The sequence below is a fragment of the Heteronotia binoei genome, chromosome 13, assembly GCF_032191835.1.
Source record: "Heteronotia binoei isolate CCM8104 ecotype False Entrance Well chromosome 13, APGP_CSIRO_Hbin_v1, whole genome shotgun sequence".
Lineage (NCBI taxonomy): Eukaryota > Metazoa > Chordata > Lepidosauria > Squamata > Gekkonidae > Heteronotia > Heteronotia binoei.
Genome location: NC_083235.1, coordinates 50,573,753 through 50,600,519, shown reverse-complemented (window position 1 = coordinate 50,600,519; position 26,767 = coordinate 50,573,753). Strand labels below are relative to the sequence as shown.

General features: G+C 40.8%; 2 protein-coding genes across 3 annotated transcripts in view; one reads left to right on the top strand and one right to left on the bottom strand.

Annotated features, from left to right (window-relative positions):
• Positions 1-26,767, bottom strand: part of ARSG (arylsulfatase G) — a 139,256-nt gene that overhangs the window by 106,620 nt on the left and 5,869 nt on the right. Inside the window, exon 1 of one of the 2 annotated variants that reach the window (XM_060253081.1) lies at positions 4,306-4,731. The exons of the other annotated variant lie outside the window; for it this stretch is intronic. The gene's annotated coding sequence lies outside the window, so the exon portion shown is untranslated. Of the gene's footprint in view, positions 1-4,305; positions 4,732-26,767 lie in introns of those variants that run through there. 2 annotated transcript variants of the gene reach the window in all.
• On the top strand, positions 5,363-25,121 carry SLC16A6 (solute carrier family 16 member 6). The gene is made up of 7 exons (XM_060253083.1): positions 5,363-5,870; positions 9,014-9,255; positions 10,620-10,763; positions 17,124-17,252; positions 18,567-19,391; positions 21,332-21,586; positions 21,622-25,121. Exons 2-6 carry the CDS (start codon positions 9,021-9,023, stop codon positions 21,571-21,573), a joined length of 1,575 nt encoding a protein of 524 aa, XP_060109066.1. The 5' UTR covers positions 5,363-5,870; positions 9,014-9,020; the 3' UTR covers positions 21,574-21,586; positions 21,622-25,121.

Below are 26,767 nucleotides of genomic sequence, written 5' to 3'. Positions count from 1 at the left end.
GGGATCAGGAATCCAGAGCTTTAAACTGCAAGAGAGTGGAGAGGTACTCACACATTATATCTACACATTTGCGTATGTTTGTGTAAGAAAAGGATTCATTAAAAAAAAAAACAAGTCTAACCAGAATTTAATCTCCAAGCAAAGCCACTGCACATACTCTGAGAGAACAAGAAGTTCAGGGCATGCATGGAAATGGTATTATTGCATCATGATTTTTGTCTGAACTGCAAATATTCAGTTGAAAGGTGTTCTGTTTCTGGAAGTTGAACAAACTTCTGAAATCTGCTTCTGAAGTTTTTGACATAACCTTGGGCACTGCACATTAGCGAGCTGAAGTCCAATTCTGAAGTCAGCCGCAGTCCTGTTAGCAGACTGTGGACAAGCTACTGCCTTTCAGAACATTTAAAAGGCTATATAGAAGATAAGTAACAACATCCCTCAGCAGGGAATATACTGCTTACTGAAAAGCATAATCGTAGCTATCACCTGAGTAAGAAAATATGACTTGTTACATTATTGCCTTAAGAAGAATGAAAATTAACAAGCATTTTGTTACACTCGTAGAAGATTGTTCAAAACACATCATGTACAAAGTGCACACATGCACCATGTACACATCATGTAGCTGTTACACCAATTGCTAGAACCTGAGACTGAGGAAATATGGCAGGAGGAGGAGATTGGATTTATACCTCACCCTTCACTTTCAGAGCGGCTTACCCTCTCCTTTTCCCTTTCCGTCCCCACAACAGACGCTCTCTTGAGAACTACTCTTGAGAGTGCACTTTAGGGCTCACTCTGAAAGAACTTGTGACTGACTCAAGGTCACAACATCAGGAGCATGTGGAGGAGTGGGGAATCAAACCCAGTTATCCCAGATTAGGATCACTGAGGAAACACCAAATGAAACCTCCTGGCAGTTTTTACCTCCTGGCAGAAGAGGTAAGGACAAGAGGGAATGGACAGAGCTCTTTTTTTAGAGAGTCTCAGAGTTCTGGTGCCATGACCAAGAAGGCCGACTCCCAGGTTGCTACCTGCTTAATTTCAGAACACTAGGCCATCTGAAGCAGGGCCTCAGAAGACGACCGTAGTAATTAAGTAGGTTTATATGGTAGTAGGGAGTCTTTCAGGTATGCAGGTTCCAAGCCATATAGTGCTTTAAAGGTCAACATCAGCACCTTCTGTGGTGGCATCCACTCTCTGTTCTCAGAATTCCAAAATTGCCCACAATCTTAACAAGACTGGGGGGCCCTGTTTTAGGGAATGAAGCTCATTGAACTCAGCAAGACATACTTGTGTGATTAGAGCCACATAACTGAAAAGAGCTTTACAGGCCATCCAAATTCCTGCTCAGTGCAAACTTGCAGCTACCAGTACCATAGGCCAAACTAGATAGTTTAAATAGAAAGGTAACAAGCAGCCCCAGGAAGCTGTTGTGCACATGGCAAGGGGCACTCTGGGAAAAGGCATTTTAACTCTTTTCTTCCACAGCTCAAGTAGAACCCAAATAAGCCAAGGGTGATTCTAAATGGAAGAACCACTATTTTGAACAATTAAGAGCTTGGGAATCATGCTGGATCTTGATATCCTGTTGGAGAAAAAGGGAATCCATGACTGCAAAAGAAATGTTTGTTTCAGCTACACCTAGTTAGGAAGTTGGCTCCCTATTTGTAGATGCCAGATCACACTGGGATAGCATCAGACTCGTGTGTGAATTTTGCAGACAAAAGATAGCAATGGCAGACACATGAGGTTCCTTCATAAATGATCCAGTTCACATGTACAAGTTTTGTATTTGAGTACCTGCGTAGCACCACCGATATCTAAGAACTTAAAAATCTACATAGTCTTCTCATAACAAACTTGAATTTGTAAGTGGAAAACAAGGAATGAGTTTGGCGGAAGTTTGGAAGCACTTTCCTTCTGAGCTCAAATAGCCGATATTTTACATTTCAAAATAATTTTTTGTTTTAATTCTTAATTGGATCCCACAGAATTGGATCTGCTGCTTTATAGGCCTTGCCTCATGATTTTTTGGTCACTGCTTGGGCTTGTCAGTTTTATCACATAACCTTCCAAGCATACCTAAATTGCACAAACTAGTAGAAACTGGATAGTAATAAAATTACTAGTTATAATACAACTGTAATTTAAACTCACATGGTGAAGAAGTCTCACTGATTTCAAAGAGACATTTTGCAAACTTGCAGCTTGTAACAAAACCCATGTACCCTATTTTAGTAGAACCAACCAAATTAACAAAAAAAATTGTACAAGTTTTTACAAGGCTGGATGTTAAAGCACAAAAGACACTCCGTGGGGAGAACACCCAGTGTTTCAGGCCCTGCTGGTAAGGCCATGTGTCTAAATTCTGTGTGGATATCCAGGCAGCCTTGAACAGATTAGGCACCAGTGGACGGAGCTGGTATCAGGGCTCAACACTTTTCTAGGAAGAAGGAAAAGGGGAAGATTCAAACTGAACATATAAACACATGCTAGTAATTGATCAAATGTCTAACAACAAACAAAACACAGAGATCCCTTGAAAGACTGCCAGCAGAAGAAAGGCTACGCTAGTCTTATTAACAAAATGGGAGATTGACTTTAGATGATGTGTTAGGTAGAAGAGTCAGTGGAAGTCAAATAGCTGTTGCAAATATTACTTAGCGGGGGCTGCAATTTCCTCAGAAGCAAGCCCACTGATTTCAGTTATTTCTGCATAAACAGAAGGATATTAAAGCCATGCTAAAGCAAATACTCCCCAAATCTCAGAAATGTAAAGCTGTTGTAAATATTACCTTCCTTTCTTCATGCAGCTCTAATAACCAAGGTGCAAATTTGCTTTCGTTATAAAACAAAGTACCATATCTACTCAAAAGGAAGACAACCTCCCAATGTTATACACAAAAAGTTTTATTATTGGACATAAGTGCACATTATATGCAAATTTAAGACAACCCCCTCTTTTTTGTTGTTCCTGGCTTATTGGGGAGGGGGGAAGGTCTTGCTTTTGAGTAAAAACCCTTTAACAGACAGAAACCTCAATACCTCCCCACCCTCACATATATGCTCCATTTCTATCTACACAGGAAAGAACACAATACAAAGGTTATTTGATTAAATTCTATAGTTTTAGTAGGCAGGATGTTCTTTCTTAGAACACACTTTATTGCAAAATAAAGAATTAACTTTTAAAAAAGGATATCCAGCATCCTTTTGCATACACCAAATAAACTGATTTTCAGCCCTATATAACCCTAAACACAGTATTAGGGGGGGAATTAACTTCTGCTCCATCTTCATTAATAGAAGCAGAAAGCTATTACTATGATTAATCTGGGGCACATTGACCCAGTTTTGTAGTACATCTGAACACCAAGTGCAAAAAGCATTTAACTTTGCCTGTCTGAAGAACAACTTGGTTTTTTACACATGCCCGGCGCTAAACAAGAGAGCTGCGATGGCAAATGTCTCTGATAATGCCACAAAAGCTGTCTTTGTTTCCAGAGCTATAAAAGAAAAAGCGGTGTTAATAAACGGACTTCTCAGTCCCAAATCGGAAAGGGGTGGGGGAGTAGCAGAAATGCAAGCTGGCAGAATCGAAGATTCAAGGCAGGGACTGCAAATTGCTGACGCCGGGGGACAAAGAGAGAAAGACTCGCATCATACGAGGCAGGGATGGGATCGCTGAGGATGGCTTTGCAGGGAGGGATGCTGTCGGCTTAGCCCTTGCCGCTGCACCCTCCGCCAACCCACTGAGTCATCAGCATTACCCTCGGCAACAGGGAGAGCTCAGCTTCCGGGAGATTACGAGTCTCTAGCGCATACATAGCAGCAGCCAGCCAGCCAGCCACACACCCAAACTGGCAGAAACCTGTTCTGCCCGGCTTCAGCAGCAGCAGCACGAGCCTGAACCTGAGGAAGTGGGACGCGCTCGCGCCTCCGCCGCGAAAACGCACGCGCCACGTCGCTCGCACCCGAGACAGTTTGGCTGTAGGCGCCAGGCACTAGGGGGCGCTTGCCCGGGTCTCACCGCTCCGAGGCTGCGGAACGCTCACGGAACTGAAGGGAGGGCTGGGCCGGGTACTTGTGCGCCCGGGACGGAGATGCAACCCATTCAAAACTGGCCTAGCTGTGCATTAACTGGGAGGCTCGTTCACAAGATTCAGTACGGGTTGCTTGGTCCCCACAATTCCCGCGAATGCTTATCCTCCGAAACGACAGGCAAACTGGCGCAAGAATTTCCCTTCTAAGCTCTTCCCTTAGCCCCAACTGCACTTCTACAACGTGGCGTGCGACTCTTACTTTGAGAACGTGCTGTGGAAATCGGCTTGAAAGAGTTGCTTGCCTTTCGAGGCCGCTCAGGAGCCCACTAGCTAGTTCTGCCGGAAAGGGGGGGGCACCTCTCAACAGCCCGGCACCCGAACAGTTGTTGAGGAAACGGCAGGAGCGGGACGGGTTTCCCTCGCGCTTCCCTATGGCTGGCAGCGGCTGCCTAGCGGAAGTGTATTCCCGGTCAGAGTTTGCCGTCAGTAGCTCATGGCAAAGCATGACTGTGCAACGCAGCACGCGTCCTCTTTTCTTTCCGTTGCTATCCTGGGCTGCACGGCGGGGCGACTAAGTCTACGTAGTGCGTACAGGGAAGAAATGTAGCGGGTCTGGTTGCTTTTATGAAGCGGGCGAGGGTTTTGAGCGAGTCAAACGCAGCCTCTCCTCGAGCGACAGCCTGCCCGTTCTCTGGGTCCTACGGGTTGCCTTAAATGACCTCACCCGAGAGGCAGAGACCGCTGCTGCGAAGTGGGGAAGCCCATCGCGGCAGCACCGGGGGGGGGGGGGATAATCCGTGCCGCACGATCCCATACCTGAGACCACCCTGGCAAATTCAGGCTGCTGAACTTCGGGGAGGGGGGAAGGCAAACAGAAGCGACCCAAAAGATGCCCAGAAAAGGGAAGGCGCAGGCTGATGTGCTGGAGAGGCCGCCGAGGCAGTCGGAGAGCGCACACCCACACACAGCCGCGCTACCCCGATGGTTGGCAGAATGGGCCCCCCGTATTTTCTATGGAGCGACAGGCAGTTTACAAGCCGTATTGCACGCGAGAAGGGAAGGGTCTAGCCGAGGGAAGCCTTTAGACTGTGGTCCAGTGAAAACAGCGGTCCCCAGAACACTTCCCGAAGAGCCTCGCTGAACTTTCCTCGGGCCTCGTTCAGTGCCCGTGGAGACCAGTCGCTTTGCCCCCACTCCTGCCCCTACCGCCTCGCGGCGCGCACCCAGCGCGTCTCTCTCTCTCTCTCTCTCTCCCCCCTCCTTCCCCTCTGAGCACGCGGAGCCAACCAGCCAGCTCTTCTGCTGCAATTGCAAAGCTGAGCCCGGCGCGCACATGGGCGCTGCTGAGCTACAGCGCGCGCCGGGTCCGCCGGCAGAGACCGGCTCCAGCCGGTATAAAAAGCTGAGGTCGAGAGTAGGGAAATAGAGGCGACGGTAGCAGTTGGGAACGCCAGAAAAGCGGCTCGCCTGGCAGGGAAGGGCCAGGGAGTGGGGGTAGCGCGACAGCGACCCTCTGAAAGACCAAGCGCCCCCAGTTGGGCATGGGGCAGCCTTGGCTTCGACAGCGCGAGCCTAGCGTTGGGTAGGGAGGGAGCGCCTTGCTCTTCTGGCCGAGCACAAGGGGTCTCTTGAGCCCGTAGGCGCCACCAGGAGTCGCCTCTGGCTTTTAAGGGTGCAGGGTTGTGCGTTGCACCCACCCTCCTCAGCATGTTACTGACCAGGTCATAGCCTAAAGCTGCACTTTCGCGGCGGCTGGGGAGGGGGGCTTTTCTTTCTCATCTCTCTTCCCCCCAAGTTGCAGCAGCAACACCTTCTACTGACCTGGTAAGTGACTTTTATTTTGGACACTGAAGTTTGGTTGCTTTGCTGCTGTCGCCTTTTAAAAAGAAAGCGTTATTTCTTGTTTTTAACTTCACCTGAAGAACATCAGTGGCTGCAGGTTCTTTTTTTTTTGAATGGCGCAATTTTGAAGCCAGCTACACTGTGCGTTAGAGGTGCACGAAGTGATGGAGAAATTCTATTTCCTCGTGAGCGCTCCCCCCCCCCTTCTCTCCCGCAGCCAACACAAAAAGTAGATGCGTTTTTTTGCTCTTGAGGAGATTTAATGGTGTTCCCCCCTTGGAAGAGACTCCCCTCCGTCACCTCCCAGGAACTTCGTTGCCTTTATTCTCCCCTTTTTTCCTCTTCCCAAAAAGCTTATTGAGAATTTCTTGATTGAGCGCTCTAGACCTGCGCATCTCTGCATTCCACAGAAGGTGTCAAGGCGCTTTAAACCGGATTGAGGGTAACCGCATGGTGCAACGTGGCCGCCAAAAGTCTGCTTTGAGAGACTGCAGATTTTGTAGACATATGGACCGGAGTCAACAAAGCTCACCTCGCATATTGCTTAAATCCTGTTGCAACCAAATACTTCTTTAAGAAGTAGCAGAGGGACTTCAAAGTCATGAGAGTGCTTTGCTGAAATGGAATCCTCTGAAGAGTGCAGCATCATGCACTTTCCAGAAGTGTGCAAACTGGCATTAGAGCCTGCCTGCTGTGGCTGGGATTAGAGTGGGCATTTTAATCAACCATCCATCTACTTTGCAGGGACCTCTGGAAAATGCTGGGGGAAGCCTACCACCACAAGCATATTATAAAAGCTACCTCTGCATGATGCAGTTATTGGGGGCGGGGGGGTGGTGCTTACCTGACCCAAGCAACCACAGGTTCAGATGTTTTTTGACAGGATTCACTGAGAAGAAATTTTTAGCAAATTTAGAACAAAGAAATATATGGTTTTATTAAAACCAATTATACACTATGTTTGAAGCAACTGGCTACCACTAGAGTCCCTTGAACATGAGTTCATCAGGTCAGTGGTTGCCCTGTCCTGTGTTTCATAATCACCTGCATATTGCAGGCATTATTAGAAAAACAAAAAAACTTTAAATCCAGTGCATTCCTTATGGCTAAATGTTATGTGTTGCAGATATCTGTTTGGTATTACAATGGCTCTGACTTCTTGCATAGATGCATTAGATGAAGGAAAAGAAAGCAGTCTTCCTTCAGTGAGGTTCTTGTCAGCCAAGTTTGAAAGGCGGCCTCTACTCTGAAACCCGGACTCCCAGGTTTCATCCCAATGGGATTATTTTCAAAGGACAATATTATGATTTCTCAGTGGAACACCTGGGAAGTACCTCCAAAGACAGTTGCTGACTGGCATCAAATGTATCAATAATGTAATGTTCCTGTGCAAAATCCTGATTATTTTTGTACAAAACCTTATTGGTGCTACTCCACTCTTAAGCATCACTAACTGCATAAAGTTATGTTGTCAGTGAAATAACAATGAATTCCTCCATACAGGTACCACCTCAGTTTAGACAATATTACATGTACAGAATTACAGACAGCAAAGGCTGAATCAAAGTTTTTCCCCAAACAGAAAGCCTAGCCAATTATGTTAACCACTATGACATAAGATTTTGTTTTCAGAGGAGCACTGGGACCATATGCAGAACATAATTTGCATAGCTACAGTTCTTACCCAATACTAGAATTTCAATAGATGCTTATTATTTAGAAGATTTTCTCCCACCCTTCCTCTGAGGAGCTCAGACTGAGGTACATCACTCTCACCATATCCACAAAATGCTTACAACTACCCTGTGAAGAAGGTTAGGCCAATAGAGTGATTGGCCCTAGGTCACCAAACAAGCTTCCATTGCAGAGTAAAGTAATGAATCTGGGTTGATCCAGCAATTCAATGCCACACTTTTTCCTCTCATGAACATCAAACAGGTTGTTTAAATCTGAGATGGCTCAGTTAAAGAGCTGAATGTTAGCAGTTATGGTTATGGTTCCTTAAAATCCCTGTAGAACACAACAAACACTCTGGAGAGGCAGAAAGATTGCAGCACATCTGCAGTGGACAGAATTATTACAATAATCCTGGTGACATGGAATAAAAAGCCAGGCACTTGACTAGACACCTTCTAGAGAGGCAGTTGATAGTCAAACATAAACTTTAGGAGAGTGGACATTTGTACCTGTACTTCTCAGGTTACATAATACCCAGCCTGCCATTGCTAGGGTTTCATTTTGCCTCACAATTATGTTGCAGCTTTGTATTATTTCTTTTTAAAGCATGCCACTTTTCAGAAAAGTCAGCAATATGTAAACAGCTTAAAGTGTACAGTTATTTTCAAGAACCACTAGAGGGCAATGAGCAAGACTATCCAAATAATAAATCTGAACTACGTAAATAAATCTGATTGATTTTGTTGCTCTGGAGTGAAGTAGGTAACGCTCAGTGGAAGTTCCCTTTTCAAGCGCCTTAAATGTAGGCAGCAAGTGCTTTGTATTTAAAAAGCAAGAGCAGTCAAAATCCCTCTGTAGACGTTTTACGTAACTTTCCAGCTATACCAAAAATATGTAGAATTGCCTGACAAACTTGAGCTGCAACAGGACTCTAATCTGGAAGGCAAAGAGGGCAAGTTGCTCTAGAAGCCTCTTGATTTTCTGTTAAGGTGTCCACATGCAGTCAAAAGATAGTAAGAGCGTCTTTCTGCCGCATTTGGGTTAAGTCATGAGTTTTCCATAAAACTGCATCTTTTCCACTATATTTAAGTCAGATGACTGTTTTCTTAATTGCTCCTTCTTGAATTAAAACAGTTGATCCTTTTGATGAAATACATTTTTCTTGTTCTTGATTCAACTAGTCCACTGATCATAAAAGTAGAACCATCTGCTAGGATACTATATTTAAGCCAGAGCAACAGTCAGATACTCTTTGCTTGCCAATATTCTATGAGCTATGAAAGGGCAGTCATGCTCTGTAATGAAATCTGCAACCCTAATCCTATTTACTAGGAAATAAGCCCCACTGAACTCAGCAGACATCCTTTCCAGCAGACATGTTTAGAATTGTGTTTATGGAACATTTTACAGGATGTCTTGATTTTCTCCCCTTACTCATTTTATTTCAGATCAAAAATGACTGTCAAAGCTGCAAGAATGTCATGCATCACTCCAAATATTTATGATAAAGTGCCTGATGGAGGATGGGGCTGGATTGTGGCATTTGCTTTCTTCTTTGTAGAAGCCCTGACTTACGGCATCATCAAGTCTTTTGGAGTCTTCTTTACAGACTTGGTAGAAAGCTTTGATGAAACAAATAGCAGGATATCATGGATAATCTCAATATGTGTATTTGTGTTAACTTTCACAGGTTAGTATACAATGCATTCTGCTTTTAAACTGTGCCACTTAATATGATTTTGTGAAGAGTTAGGGCATGCTTTACAAAATGCTTAAATACCATTTCAGCAAATTTAAGCATGCCTTACTCTAAAGTTGTTAGGGGTTGTGTATCATAACTAAAAACTAATTGGGTTGGCAACAGGGCTTTTTTTGTAGCAGGGACTCCTTTCATATTAGGCCACACACCCCTGATGTAGCCAATCCTGGAGCTTACAGTAGGTCCTGTAAGAAGAGCCCTGTAAGCTCTTGGAGGATTGGCTACATCAGTGCAGTGTGGCCTAATATGCAAAGGAGTTCCTGCTACAAAAAAGGCCCTGTGTGTAACATTTATTTTAGCTAAAAAGCTTACAGATTGCCCTATAAAGCAAATCATTCAAAGCCTGGGTTTCAGTAGACACCTTATTTATAAACCCAGCTCATTTTTTTTCATCTGTAGCTGCTTCTGCAGGGTCACCTCATTATGGGACTGGTGCAATGATTTATGGGACAGCAGTGATTTAGTCACAAGTACAGGCATCTTCTTCCTCACATTATGAGACAAATGCCACTTCAGGAGTGAAAAAAGCAATACCTAGAAAGAAAGAAAGGTGTACGAAGGAACACAGAGAACTAAGGCACAGAAGGATCAATGTCAGTAATGAAAGTGTTTTGGGTACAGTCCACTCCTTGTGCACCAGTTGAGCAAGGGAAATGCTCTTGATTTTAAATTTGGCTGGAACAGGAAAAGTGCACCCTCCCTTTGTTCTTCTTAATGTTTATCCTAAATCATACAGCAATCTCTTCAGTTAGACCAGCTTCTCTTTGTAATGAAAGATACACTGGGATGGAGAGCCTAGAACAATGAGGGCTTCTTTCTGATACAGAGTTGTTTTCTGATTTAAGATTTTTTTGAGACATACTACTCCTAATATTAATTAAAAATCTGCTCCATCTGGAAATTAGAGTTTATTGATACAGGAGGAGAAAAATATCACTTCCATAAAAGGAAGCACAGAGCAACTACTTACTTTCAATTACTACTTCTATCCAGATAATGTCAACAGTTTCCTTCATTCAAATTTCCTTCCCTTTTAATTGAGGTTAGTCTGGGGGAAGCAGGTAGATATCATGGGGCTTTATTAATCTAACACATATTTACAAAAGAAAACTGCCGCTTGTGTTTTGCCTTCCTTGAGGTATCAACAGGTATTTTACACAAGTGCATCTTTTACTAAATCAAGAAACGCTCCTTCTCCATGAGAAACACATCCATTCCTGCAGCCCAAATTGGGAACCCCTTTATAATTCAAAACAGCTAAGCTAAAACATATTGATCTGTTTTATCTTCTGCAGCTCCCCTGTCTACAGTCCTGTCTAATCGTTTTGGTCACCGTTTGATTGTGATGCTTGGAGGGTTACTGATCAGTTCTGGAATGGTTGCAGGCTCCTTTGCACGCACAGTTGTTGAAATGTATATTTCAATTGGCATAGTTTCAGGTGAGTTACATTATCCCTCTTTTAGTGAAACATCCAGCTACCCTAATTTTGCAAGATAAACATTTAGGACTGGAAAAACCCCAGGCCTCTAGTAGACAAGTGGTCTAAAATTTACTTTTAAAAAGTTTTATTGATTTAAACTACAAAAGAAAGAAGCATTGCAGAAAATACATAAAAAAGAGGGGGAAAGGGCCCTGACAGAATGGGGAAAACAGAAACAAACCAGTACAAAGCTATCAGTTATAATTCCACCTCCCAATAAAATGCTCAAATCATTCTAACTACAAGTATAAAAATCTCCTTAAATGTTACCTTCCTTTCTTCCTTTACCAGAAAAAAAGGAAGGATTTCTTTTAATAAACTAGTAAAGCAATGTAAATCTAAACACTTATTCTTAAACACAAATTAAATATAACCAGTTAAGAAAAAAGATTTTTCTTTCAAAACTGTCTCAATGCCAATTTTATCTAATTTATTTTAAGCCTATTATAAGCACAGATTAGATTGTTGATTTAGCAAAATCCTTATTAAAAAAAAACACATAAAAATCATTTCTTGATCCTTAGCAAACTACATAAAATACAACTGAATAATTTGTCTCTCAGTCTAACCCATTTCTCCTAATAACATATTGAAAACAAGGCTACCAAATCTACCAAATTCCACAGCAATTATGCTATCTGCCTTTTCAACCTTTAATCCTACTCTTATATCATAAACAATCTCACTAAATAGGCATACTGTAAATACATCTACTATATAGAGAAATATGTTACCTGCACTCATTAACATTACTTCTTCAAAATCTCCCTTATTCTTTTAGAATCTAACCTTTGTTCATTATTAATGGTTACATGTTTATTTATTCACAAGGGGAAAAAAAAGAACCCAGATTCCAGAGTCCTTCTTCCCCCAAATTAAAAACTTTTAAGTTCCTTTGATTTCTGCACCCATATTGCATCCGAGGCAACGCATTTAATCACAGTTTGTCTTTTGATATCACATTTCACTTCTTAGGCAGAGTTCCTTGTCCAGCCATTCACCAACGCAGAAAAAAAAAATCAAAATCCTTTTTCCGAAAGGCTTTCCAAATCCTGATTTGTTGATTGGAGTGCAGCTTTTCTCTTCTCAACATGGCCTCCCCCTCAACCACAGGGGGAAGAATTCATCGCCATTTTTCCCTCTCAGCCTAATTTCACTGCATCTTGATTTCCGGTCTAGTTTTGAAAATGCGTCACAGGAGACCATCTTACTTTTCCTTTGTTTATTTTGAAGCGTATCACTTTCCCCTTCCAATTTCACAGTTGTCAATACAGTCTCTTTAACAGTTGACCCCTGTAGGTTTACAGTTTCATTAGCTGTCCGCATAAAACAATTCATTTGGTCTTTAAGGAGCTGCATAAATGAGATAAGATCTTCTTTCAGAGAAATTAGATTTGAACAGATATCTTTTCCATGTGACATTTCGTTAAGCAGTGCCATTTTTGATATCAAAACTCAGTCTCTTAAATCAGATTGTAAATTTGCTTCAAACTCCTGTTAATCCCCATTCCACAACAGCTCCAACTGAAGTTTTAGAAACCATTCTTTTAAATAGTCAGGCGATAGAGACAGAACTCTCTACAATATATCTCCTTTGTGTTCAGATCGTATTGCAACTTCTTAGTAATCTCTTTGATGTATGTATGTCCAATTATAATCTGGGTCAATTTTAGTGATTATATTCAATCCAGTTTAAATAATTAAGACTGCTCGTAGCATTTTGAGGCCGCTTCTAAATCATTTGAGCTGATGTTTTGTTGTTATGCAGAGTGACCCGTCAGGAAATAGAATTAGAAAAACACCTACTTGTTAAGTAGAGTCATCGCTTTAGGAGTAGAAAAATGCTGTTTCAAAGACATACTGGAGAAAGTGAAAGCAAAAAAGCGGTCGGGCGTTCTTTTTCTGCTGATATGCCAGCTTTCATGGCCATGGAGCTTCAGGACGTACAGAGAGCACAGAGGGCAGCTGCCACTGGACCCCCCCCCCCCCCGGTAAAAGTCCCATGCTGAAGAAAAAGCCCCTCCAGCCTTTTTTCTATGGGGGCATCACTTCTGTGACACCCCTCTAACGGCCAGACTCAGAGCTGCCGCAGAGAGACGATCTGCAAGCGACTCTGAAGCCAAGATGACGGATCCTGGAAGTCCTAGTGATCTAAAATTTAATGGATATCACCTTTGCTTAATAACTCTTTGTGGTCTACAAACACAGCAGAAAGAACACAATTTGAATTTTCCCTCACGCTGGCGGTGTGTATTGAGATTTTTCCATTAAGAAAAGCTGTGTTCCAACGATTTGAAAATCCCAGTTATTGATGTTATTGAGAAGTGGCCAGCATGGTGTAGTGTTTAAGAATGGTGGGTTCTAATCTGGAGAAACAGGTTTGATTCCCCACTCCTCCACATGAAGCCTGCTGAATGACTTTGGGCCAGTCACAGTTCTCTAGAACTCTCAGCCCCAACTACCTCACACAAGGTGCCTTTTGTGGGGAAGGGGATGTGATTGAAAGCCACTTTGAGTCACCTTAAGGTAGAGAAAGGAAAGGAAAGGTCCCATGTGCAAGCACCAGTCGTTTCCGACTCTGGGATGACGTTGTTTTCATAGCAGACTTTTTACGGGGTGGTTTGCCATTGCTTTCCCCAGTCATCTACGCTTCCCCCCCCCAGCAAGCTGGGTACTCATTTTACCAACCTCAGAAGGATGGGAGGCTGAGTCAACTTTGAGCCAGCTACCTGAAAACCCAACTTCCACCGGGGATTGAACTCAGGTCGTGAGCAGAGTTTAGGACTGCAGTACTGCAGCTTTAACACTGTGCCACGAAGTAGAGAAAAGTGAGGCATAAAAAACCTCTTATGCTTATGTGCCAGGTTTTTTTTAAATAAACTTTATTGAATGTTTATCAATACAGCGATGACATGTCCATACATTTTACAAAGACAAGATCAGTCTAATGTTAATGACAACTACAAGGTCTTGCAGTCAATATAGCAGAAGAAACAAAATTATTTCAAGATCAAAAATAAATCAGTTTCTTGTAAAATAAATTCTGAGGTACAATATTATGTTCCATTAAATAAGAAATCAAAGGAAACCAAACAGATACAACACACTCTTTGTAGTGTTCTAAAGATAATTCAAATGAGTTACATGCAATTTTGTTAATTATAAACAGTTCCCATAATCTCTGAAACCAATTTTCTAAATAAGGTGGAGAGGAGTTTACCCAGCTAGCTGCTATAGAAAGTCTGGCAGCTGCAATTAGGATATTGATTAAAAAAGAAGTGCATTTCCTAAGCGAGAGATCTTTCCAATTGTGTAGTAGATAAACATCTGGTTTTAAAGGCAAGTGGTAGCCAGTAATCAGTCTTATTTGGGTTTGAATTTGTTGCCAAAATTTATAAATGTGTTTACAGTTCCACCAAACATGTATATAAGTAGCTAATTTACCACAATTTTGTGTACAAGTAGGTGCAATAGTAGGGACAAATTTGTTAAGTCTGATGGGAGGCCAGTACCACCTCATAAGGGTTTTGACAAACTGAAATTTAATATTACTTATTACCAAGAGTGTTCCAAATAATACTCCATTCAGCAAAGTCAATTTGTCTATGACAGTCTGCATTCCAACTTTTCTGATATCCCATTGATTTAGTTTCAGCCATTCGAAGCAAGACTTTATACAACTTGGATATAAGTCCCTTATACTCATCTCTCAGGGTCTTTAGCAACTGTTCAAAACAAGTGAGAGGGCGAGTACGCATTATCTGGATAAGTGATGAATGAAACATATGTTTAATTTGTAGGTATTGAAACCAGTGAATGTTTAAGGCAGAATTTTTTTCTAATTTTTGCTTGTCTAAGAATAAGTTCTTATCAAGCAGATCAATCAATCTAAAGTGTCCTGTTTTATGCCAGGAGTTAACAAAATTGTCATCTTGGCCTAAGGAACCATGATTGATTGAGAAAAGAAGTAAATAAAGACAAGTCTGTGACCAACTTATCTTTCTGTCTCTGCCAGATCGTAAAGAAAGCTTTCAAGATATTAACAGCAATTTTCGTTTGAGCTATAAGTTTAGGATTCCATAAAACATCCACTTTATGAAATGACGTTAGGTATATACTAATTCAATAAGTTCCCAATCAGCATCGCACTTGTTTTGAATAATAAAAATAGCTTGAGTGAGGATAATAGCTTCATAATATGACCATAGGTCTGGGTAATCTAAACCTCCGAAGGCAGTGGGACGAATCAAAGTCCTATGTATTATTCTGGTATGTTTATTGGACCACAAAAACTTGTTAAAAGGTACTCTGCCATTTACCTAGTGTGGAGTTTTGGATAAGTATAGGTAAGGCTCTAAAAAGGAATAAAAATTTAGGGAGAATGAAATTTTTTATCAAAAAATATCTGTCAGGCCAAGAAAACCAAAGATTGTCCCATTTTTTGTTGCTGACGAATTGAGTTTAACAAAGTAACACAGATGACTTGAAACAGATTAGCAAGATCAGGAGGAATGAAAACTCCTAATAACCTCCAAGTAGTCGATGTCCATTTGTTAAAGCCCATATCCTTAAGAACTTGCATAGTTTGTTGGGAAACTTGAATAGCGTATAATTCTGATTTCTCTTCATTAAAAGAGATTCCAGATATTAAGGAGAAAGAGGAAGATAAGTTTTGAAAAGCTTTTAAGGATTGTTTGGGACTTGTTAGAAAGACTGTTAATTCATCCACATAGAGGCCACTTTATGACACTTGTCTCCTATTGTAATTCCTGAAATCTTTGAGTGTTGTCTGATGGCCATGGCTAAAGGTTCTACTGTCATTATGAATAATAGAGGGGACAGTCAACACCCTTGCCTGGTGCCTTGAATTGGGAAAGAGAGGCCATTAATTTTTAAAGCAGCAGAAGGATTTTTATATAAGGCTTCTATTGCATTTTAAAGAATGGGCCAAAACCCATCATATCTAAGACTGTCTTAAGGTATGGAATCTCAACACTGTCAAAGGCTTTCTCAGCGTCAAGTGAGAGAATCAACGAGTCGTATTTTTTTGATTTGCCATATTGAATTATATTAAATGTTTTGCGGATAGTGTCAGTTAGACTACAGTTAGGGGGAAACCGGTTTGATCTATATTTATATATGAAGGAAGAATTTGTTTTAGCCTATTCGCTAATATTTTTGTAAAAAAATTTATTATCTGAGTTTAATAAGGAGATTGGGAAGGTAAGAAGAGGGGTATAAAGGATCTTTATTAGGTTTAGGAATCACTATAATATTTGCTTGAGCCCATGTTGAAGGCATCTCTCTTGTACTTAGAATATCATTACATAACTCTTAGTGGTACTATGAGCTCTTTAAATAACTTAAAAAATTCAGATGAAAAACCATCATTACCCAGGGTAGTCTGGTTCTTGAGTTCTTTGAGTACTGTTTTCAGTTCTATTAATGAGACATCTGATTCCATACAAGCTTTATGATCTTGGGATATTGTTTTAATGACTTTTAAGTTTTGCAAATAACTCATTATACCTTTATCAGGAAAAGAGGAGGAGTAAAGTTTAGAATAGTATTCACTAAAATTTTGGATAATAGATTGAGATTGAGTATGAATCACATTTTTAGAGTCTTTAATGAAATAAATATGTCTAGCATTTTTTTGTTCTTTGGCTTTCCATGCTAGGTATTTAAAAGATTTCTGTGATCTAAGCCAGTATTTTTGTTTAGTATAAATCAACTTTTTTGAATACGATCATTTTCTAAAGTTTCCAATAGATTTCGTTCAGCTGTTAGTTTTTTGTAAATAAATTTACTACCAGTTCTTTTACGTAGGGCTTCTAAGGATATAATATTGGTCATTAGATGTCTGATTGCTTCTTCTCTTTCTTTTTTAAGGTGAGAAGTAATCGAGATGACTTGTCCTCTGAGGGTAGCTTTAAAAGCATCCCAACATACTGAAAGTGTAGTGTCTTGTGGAGAATTTTCTTTTTAAAAAAATTAGAAATGCTTTTAGCAATTTAATGTCTTCATGTCGGAAAATTGACAAATTTATCACCCACCGTCTTTCTCTAGTTTGCTGAATAAACGGTACAATAAAACAGGTCAATGGGGAATGATCAGACCAAGCTCTAATCTCGATGTCTGCCTGCAAGGTTTTATCAATCAGAGATTGAGAAGTTAAAATGAAGTTCTCAGGAAGGAGACCACAAATGGAAGTTTGTAGTAGTAAAGTGCTTTACATCACAAGAAGAAGACAAAATTCCAGGAGTTTTAATCCAGTATCTTTCTTGAACTAATGACAGTTTTGGCATTTCTTCATAGGCTTTGGATATTGCCTTGCCTTTCTTCCAACCGTCACTATTCTGTCACAGTACTTTGACAAAAAGCGTTCATTAGTCACAGCAGTGGCTTCTACAGGAGAATGTTTTGCTGTCTTCTCTTTTGCACCAGGTACTGAAAAACACAATTCTTTGATTTTCCTACTTGCCACGTGACAGCCTAAATTTGACATGCATCTACTTCTGCTCTGCTGACTTTATGGTGTAATCTTTCAACGTGGGCATTTTGTCAAACTGGCTCCCACCTGAGTGTTTATTCATTGAGTAAGGGGCTAATTCACGTTTCCCAGCTAAGGGAAAACAGCTACTACAGTCTTGGCTATGTTTTCCAAAATATTGTTTAGTTGTGGCTGTGGAAGCTCCCTAGGCCCACATTTCCATGTTACAAAGTTTCTGTGGCTCACTTTGCTCTGGGTTGTAACAAGCAACTTGAATCGAGACCAATTCTGATTTCACAGTACAGTAAGTCCATGGTAAAAGGATTCTGAACCCAGGTTTACTTAGCTCCCACTCCATCTGCTAAACAACAGTATGTTTCTACACTCTGTCCTGGAACTTGATGCTTCATATAAAGCACTAATCATATTTGCAGACAGAAGTGGGGGGGGAAGGGGTAGTTTGTCATCTCCATCAACTACATCTCTAAGAAAACTGTACATGAGAAGATACAGGCAAGGCCATTAGATGCATACTCTTTTGCTAGAGAAAGGGGTCCCTCATCTGAGCATACAGACTTTCTTGAAGGCAAGGTTAAACCCGAGGTAATTAATTACAACTTCACTTTACCTTGGAAGCATGCAGAAGACAGCTTGCAAAGGAAATCTCACACACACCCCACCTCCACACAAAGTACATACTGTCTAATGGCATGATCTTTCTTGATTATGGTAGACATAAATTTTGGGGGGAAGGGACAACTCTGTCTGGCATTTTCACAATTTTTTCATAGCAAAATGACCTGTTGCACAATCCAGTATAGATTTTTTCCAAGCTGAGAGGTTACTCCAGTTCCAAGAGTATAAAGCAGAGTCTGCCTGGAAAGATATTTGGTGTACATGTATATATAGGCCACAGGGTTCATCACCTATGAAACCCTAAACCTGGGTCATAAATAGCTGAACTCCTTTCTCCTAGTACTTTTCCAACCTAGAAAATCTACTTTTGCTTTTCATCCTTATGATTCCTAGCTATGCTACAGAAGTCTTGATTGCCTTCTATGATAATTTAACCCATCATTTTGTTAATCGTTAAGGTACCGCTGGACTCCTGTTTTACTTAGGAGTGCAGGAAGCATATGCTTGTATTAACTCTGGGACAACCTGTACACATTTAGGCATAATTTTATCCCAAACCTGAGATTTAAATATTGTTAAAATTTAGTGATTGCTGTTCCATTAATGATGTATTAATTTATTCACTTCTGTAGCTATTACAGCTTTGAAAGAACACTTGGGTTGGAGAAACAGCCTCCTGTTCGTTGGCTTACTGCAGCTTGGAATCACTGCTTGTGGATCACTGTTGCGACCCATCATAATCAAAGCACAGGAAGAAGTGAAAGTATCACCAGCAGAAGAGCAGAGAGAAACAAAATACATGCTTGAAAATGAGCAGACACGCACCTCAATAGATTCCATTGACTCAGGAGTCGAAGTAACTACCTCACCTAGCAACAAGCATCGAGATGCCAAGTTGGAACTGAAAAGTGAAGAACCAAAGGAAAACACAGAGGTGCTCATAGAAGCTAGTAGCATCCCTAACAAGGAACCAAAAACTCAACTCCTGGACTTCTCTGTGATGAAAGACTATAGCTTTATTTGCTATGCACTTTTTGGTTTATTTGCCACTCTGGGATTTTTTGCTCCCTCCCTATATATAATCCCTCTTAGTATGAGCCTTGGCATTGACAAAGATCGCTCTGCATACATACTGTCAGCAATGGCAATCGCTGAAGTCTTTGGCAGAATCTGTGCTGGCTGGGTCCTCAACAAAAAGCCTATCAGAAAAATTTACATTGAACTCATCTGTGTCATTCTGCTGGATATTGCCCTCTTTGCTTTCCCTTTTGCGTATGAATTTTGGGGGTTAATGATGTGTAGCATCTTCTTCGGGTTTACGCTTGGAACTGTGGCAGGCACACACATTCCTATGTTGGCTGAAGACGATGTGGTTGGTATCGAGAAGATGTCTTCTGCTGCAGGGGTTTATGTATTTCTTCAAAGTTTGTCAGGATTGGCTGGACCACCTCTTGCAGGTAAAAAAAAAATAACTTATGACTGAAACACCCAGATGTTCAGTCATTACTAGTGCCTTGTTTAGTGTTCAAAAAGTAGGGTTAGATAGCATTTATCAAGTAAGAGCCGCAGAATGAGATAGGAGCTTTCAAATGTCTTGGGTAAGCTAAGAGTGCATGGATGACAAGAAGTAGAGCATTCCTGGATAGCGACAGCATCAAAGAGTTGGCCAATGCAAAAGAGAAGGGCCCTATAAACAGCTTATACAAGTTTTCAAAAGCACTGAAGTTCCATTAGTTTCCTTAAAGAAACCATACTGCCTACTATCACTCTGATAACTTTCACTGAAACCAGGCATTTATTTACTTATTTCTATTTGTATCCTGCCCTCCCTGTGAACAGGCTCAGGGCAGCTAACAGCATATTAACATAAAATACAATAATCTATTATAAAACAATATATTAGTATAAAACATTAAGCAATTTTTAAAGCCATAATATATACAATTAACTCCTTTGGTGCTAACTTCTTTTGGGTTGTAGCAACTCCTTTGCACACTCGGCCACACACTCCTGATATAACCAATCCTCCAAGAGCTTACAGGGCTCTTCTTACAGGGCCTACTGTAAGCTCTTGGAGGATTGGCTGTATCAGGGGCCTGTGGCCTAATATGCAAAGGAGTTCCTGCTACAAAAAAAGCCCTGATTAAAACCATTTATGCTGACTGGCAGAAGATACCCAGTGACCCCACAATACTCAAGGACACAAAGCACTTGGACCTTTTGCTAGGCCCCTCCCCTGTTAAAGGCAGTTATCCAAACCATCAGTATAGCTATTACTTATTTATCTAATTTGTCATTTAGAATTTGTTGTGCATTGTTATTCACAGCAGCAATGTAAGGCAGGCAATTATTAGTCCTAGTTTGCAACTGGAAAAATGAGTCTAAGAGAAATTATTTTTGCCCAAGGCCACAGACTGAACCCTTGCCTAAGGTAATACCTCAGGTCTCCAAAATCCAAATCTCTTGTTTTCATCCACAGAGTTAAAATGGGGTTTGATTAAGAACAGGGAAGGAATAAGGACCAGTTGGAATGAAATCTTGAAGGTTCACAAAGAGGAAGCAAAAAAGCTGACAAGAATGGGTCACTCTAATTCCTTGTCCAGTAGCTACAAACAAAAAAGTGATCCTTATTTGAGGAGATCTCCCTCATCATGAAAGCCACAATTACTTCTATCGTTCTATGTAGTTTTCGAAGTGTCACTGGCAACACCATTTAATCTTGAAAAATTATAGTATATGTTTAATCTACTGTTGAACCCCCCCCCCAAAATATAGACTATATGAAAGTTATAATTCTGTGCAATATTAGTAGCAGGTTTGCTTGGCAATTGCAGTCAAGAAAAAAATCCACAGTATTTCTGAAGCTGTTTACAAGCTTGAACTCAGGTGAATGACATCCAACATGTATGTCCAAGTACATTTCGCTGAAGTCAATGGGACATAGTTCCTAGTATATGTGTGTGTTCAGTTTGTAAGCAATTGGGATGTGTATGACTGCAATCCAATTTCGTAGGACTTTCTCCCCTAGAAGCTGTTGTTATGGAATTGCTCTTTAATATCCATCCTGTCCCAAACTTAGGGATTTAGCAGAAGAGCAATACTAGGAAAATACTCTCAGTGCATCTTTGCTACCTTCCCAGTAACTCCCCCTCACCCCATGTTTCTCTTCAAACTGCTCTTACACAAAGTCCCTCAACTGCTTTTTGAATCTGGGGGAATGTTTGGTGTTTCAATAGAGAGCCGTGAAGACAACCAGTAGAGGTTCTTCTGCTTGGAGCACAATCTGTAGTTTTATAGATTCTTAAATGACATTTCTAGCAGCCTGTATAAGGCAGCGTTACAGATCAATGTGAAATTAAGGTTTTAACATATGTTCAATGTTTCTTCCCCCACACAGGTATGCTAGTGGATACCACAAAGAACTACAAATCTGCATTCTACTCATGTGCTGCTGGGATGCTGCTGGCTGCTGTGTTCCTTTCTTTGGTGAGGCCTTGCAAGAAAGTACAGTGTCAAAGTAGGAAACAACCAGCAGATGAGACTGTTTCAGAACCTTTACATGATGTACCAGATGACTTTATAGAACCTGACCTTGACAAAAGTGAGGATTCTATAAGAGGCTGTGACAGCATAGCTTGAGTAAAAAATACATGTGTTAACAGGCTTGGGGAAGGGGAGCAAATTTAGCTCTGATCTGCCTTCTAAAAAAATACACATTAAAGGGAATGTAAAATCTTAAATGTGAACAGATCCTATTGATCCTTTCAGAAAGATCAATTAACTTCACATAACTTTTGTTAACACAATGCTTAGTTTCATTGACTGACCACAAAAAAGCACTCCTATCTTGTGTGAAGATGCAGCTCAAATTCCTAATAAGCAATAGATAACATAAAAAACAAATAAGAATATCAAATTTGTGGTGTAAAAACAGTTACTTTAAGGAAAATGTAAATATTGGCCATGTAACTAAAATGGTCATTTTATCATTTCCCTGCTGCCTACTAGCATCTTCCACCAGGTATCTTACTCTGTCAAACTAAAGCAGAGATGAAAGAGAGTTTATTTGGTAAAACCAGTTCTGAATTTTAAGTTTTCTTACAAGGTAAAATTTACTTTTTAAAATATTAATTTTATTAGAACTAAAGTAGGTTGGACTGAGTAGTATACTTAGACAATTAGCATAAGGTTTTGTTTTTTAAAAAACTCACTTGAATTTTATAAATGCTGGTAAGTTGGAGGTTATCACTTTCACTTTTATGGCCAGTTATTGTTGCAAATATTTCATTACAAGATGCTTTCATTCCAGTTTTTTTTTAAATCTTAAGAGTTTTACTCCTCCTTAGTCACCAGACAAATCAATACTATTGTATCATCTTTTTTTTATTTAAACTAGTATTTATTAAGTTATTTTAAGAGTATTAGAGGGTGTCTCTTTGGGCAAATTTATTTTTTTAAGTTCTCCACAGTATTTTCAATGCCTGTCTTGGGTTATGTAACATTTTGAATTTTTTTAGAAGGCATTGATTACAGTGAACGTGTTCTTTTGTTCCTGTTAAAAAATAAAGCTTTGAGGTAACCTGTGCTTTAAAAATATATAGTCTGGACCATAGTTCTCAAACATTAGGACTGTAGTCCCAACTGGGAGAAAGCTGTATAATTCTGAGCATGGTTCCTCGTTTCAGTTAAAATATCAAGCATATTAGGCTTTATATTTACTTAGGACCATAGGTGTAGTTAAAACCAAGCCTATGTATTTTGGGTAAAAGAACAGCTGGGATAAAACGTAATGCACTGGATCTTTACTATGTTTCAGTCAAATCATTAGTTTTCATAAAGGGCCCGATCCATTGATTTGTTGGGTGACAGGTGGGGAATGGCTGTTGCTTGCATCAGCTGAGAATGTATGTATGATTCAGACCAATTATTAAACGTGGTTATTCTCATCTGAGAACATACACGGTTGCCAGGAAGCTCACTCAAACAGGAGGCATGGCTTGTGTGAAATGGGACCTTCATGTGAGGAAGCTAATGGCCCCTGCCATTGATCAGTTAACCCTCTTGAACACTGGTCATCACAAGAATGGCGGGGCCTATATGGGGCCACCCTTTCATACTATTCCCATCAGGCCATGAATATGCCAGCAGTGACAATATTACACAAGGGCAAAATGTATGAATTGGATGTTGATGTCTCTTAAATTGTCCATACACAACAATAGCATTAATCTCTGCATTTGAATAACTAAAACAGAGCAATCGCTGTAGCAAATAGAAAACAGCAAAGAGGGAGCAGTTTGAGTATACAGCTATAGAAAGTTTACAGTATAACATGCATATTTAATAACTGCCACAGGCATAAAATTGTTTAAAGCACCACCCTGGAGGCTAATCTCACTCCCATGAAAGTCAGTTAAATTTTTACCACTTGCTTCAGAGAGAGCAGAAATGGACTACATGGATGGGATTTTTCTCCAGTTTTCAGTGAATTATATGAAAAGAAAGGGAATTTTTAAAAGAAGGCAACACTAGCTGTTCATTTACTTGCAACACATAATTATCAATGGAAACATGAGCTTGCCTGCCCCTCTTTTATGCATTCTTTTTTGTCAATAGACAACTCAGGGGGAAAAAGTTTTAAAAGGTATGTTTTAATTCTGAGTACATGCAGTACAGGTGGACTGGTTCCTCTGTAATTCAGTGAGAGTGGCATTGCATGCTGATTGCGCTGTTAGAGTATCTATGTATTATGAGGGACAATCTGGTTTGCAATGTAGGCTTTTGCTTAAAGCTTCCTCTGCAAGGAAGGGGTTTTTTTAAATGTAACCTGCTGGTAGCTGAATTCAAAATGCACAAGCGTAGGCCCATGATACTTGCTGGGGGCGGGGGATTCCCTCACACACACACACTTTTGTCAAATCTGCATCCAGACCTGCGCAGCTGTCTGTGGGCCTGATGCAACTCCTGGGCTGCACTGCCAATGGCAGCATGTCTAGTGAGTTATGGCTGCGGTAGCATTCCCAGAGTGTTTCCTGAGCTGTGGCAGCATCCCCAGCATGTGCTGCCACCACTGGACCCAGGGTGGAGCTGCAGGCTGGCAGACCCAGTGCAGGGTCCTGACACTACCACTGCCAAAAGTAAGTGCATTCTCTGCATTTGGGGGGACTTAAGCCCCCCCCCATGTTTTTTTTCTGCAAACCCGGGGAGTGCCCTAAGTTTGCCAAAAAATCTGTGTGGCTCCAGTCCATAGATTTAGCTACCTGAAGATGGGGGCCACAAATGGCTAATAGTATATGGATTACATCCTTGCAGTTTCATAATGTTTAGGACTTCTGGCTGTCACCCCAACATATGTATGGGGATGCTTGTGGCTTTTCAGTGGCACATACACTTGACTTAAGTGTCCTTAATATCAAAGTCAGTGACCATAAGCATACTTATTTGGAAGCATGTTCAGCTACTGTCATCTACATCCAGAGCTTCTTTATATGTCCAGAACATCAGAAAAGGTGCTCGTGTCCAAGTGGCTTTAACAAATCTGTACTCCCTGACTGCTTGAGAACTATGGAGATCATGTTGCAGTTTAGTGTTCTTTGTATACCTTCAGCACTTTATCACCTACAGTAGAACTTTGATAAATTGCACCAGTAACTAGAAGACATACCATCTTCTCCAAAGGTGGCTGGCTTGTCTTTCACTGAATTGATGACTAAATGAACAAGCATGAGAGTGTGTTCCCAAAATTGTGAGGTTTATTTGACAAACTTCTATTCACCATTATACCTTTAGCAAAGCAGTAAATATACTGTATATGTTAACTGTAAAATTAATGTAGTCTCAGTAATACAAGACAGTATTTTTACTACTATAACTGTACTGAGGATATTGTGGTGAGGAGCATATTACATGAAAACCATACCTGTCCTGCAGATTAACGAGGTTCTACTGTAATATTTTACAAGGATTTCCAATACTAAATAATAATGTATGTAACTGACTGCACAATATTACTGTTTATGTACATACCACATCAGCATGACCAAGAATGTGTGTCTGTGTGCACAAAAGACCCAAAACCAGGATTAAACATGGTCACAGCAGGATTGCTGGATTGTTCTGTACTGTAATTAGTGAACTCTGGAAGTGCTACCAAACAAGAGTTTTGCAATAAACCTTTTTAAAGAAAAGATCTCATATGACTGTTTAATATTTTCTTTAATTCTCAGTCTCACAGTCTGTTTGCATTCATATATATTAGTCAAAAGACCACATATTGTGTACACTGTCATGTGAGGAACAGACCATGTGTATACTCACAACAAAACAGGCAGGTTGCTTGCAAACATCAATATTACATTGTGGGGGAAAGTGTTCTTTTGTAACTATGTTAAACACAACCAAGATTCTTCCATCTGGCTCAGCCCACTGCATGACTGATGTTGAGCCTAAGTCAATCAGACAGCTGGACTGACAAAAATCAAACAAATATATTGCTCTAGCAGTGCTATCAGGATGCCACAAAAAGTTTACTTCTTTGCAAGAACTACAATGAAGGAAAGAGTCTTGCCCGTGCAGAAAGGTGCCTTCTCAACTGAGGAATGAGGATACTTTCATTTGCAAAAGCTCAACGGACACAATACAACATACGTTAACCTCTGCAATGATGAGGTGGGATCCTACAAACTACAAGCAGAAGGCTTTCACAAACACATCTTTCCTGCCTCCCCTCAGCAATCCCTAAAGACCTTTGAAAGGGTTTGCAGGGGTCACAAGACAATGAGAAAGGGGAAACAGCAAAATTGCTCCTTCTCTTGGGGCTTCTTGAATTAGCAAGAATTGGTAGCTTAGAGAACTGTGGGAAACATCATCTACTTCCCTCTTTTCACTAATCCCTTCACCTTCCCAGTGGCATTTTTCCACAATGCTCCCATGACCACCAGCATCAAGTGTTGAGAGGTCTCAGAGGCTGCTAGAGTAAAGGGAGGCAGGAAAAATTAACGTGAGCAGATTTGTGCCCATAGAATCCAACATCAAATTTCTTTTTCTGGTATAGTTCTGAACAGGGCACTTTTTTTTCTTTTTATAAAAAGCCCAGCAGGAACTCACTTGCATATTAGGCCACACACCCTGATGCCAAGCCGGTGTTCCGGTGTGTGTTCCTGCTCAAAAAAAGCCCTGGTTCTAAAGTTAATGACGTGACACTATGAAGTTCAAGTACTTTATACTTTGAGTAAAATGGGGATAAGTACACAAAACAGAGATCTAAAGAGAGTGACAATTAAACCAAACAAAACACATGGAACATCTTCCTTTCAAATAATCTTAACTACTCTGCTAGCTACAACCAATGGGAGAGAGCACCTTTAATGACTTGACTAGCTGGCCCTGCTCATGTCATATTTTCTCATGATGATGATGATATTGGATTTATATCCCACCCTCCACTCTGAATCTCAGAGCGGCTCACAAATCTCCTTTATCTTCCTCCCCCACAACAGACACCCTGTGAGGTAGGTGGGGCTAAGAGGACTCTCACAGCAGCTGCCCTTTCAAGGACAACCTCTGCCAGAGTTATGGCTGATCCAAGGCCATTCTCGCAGCTGAAAGTGGAGGAGTGTGGAATCAAGCCTGGTTCTCCCAGATAAGAGTCTGCACACTTAACCACTACACTAGGGGTGGCTAACAGTAGCTCTCCAGATGTGTTTTGCCTACAACTCCCATCAGCCCCAGCCAGCATGGCTGATGGGAGTTGTAGGCAAAAAAATATCTGGAGAGCTACCGTTGGCCACCCTGCACTACACCAAACTGGCTCTCATCAAGTTCCTCATTATAG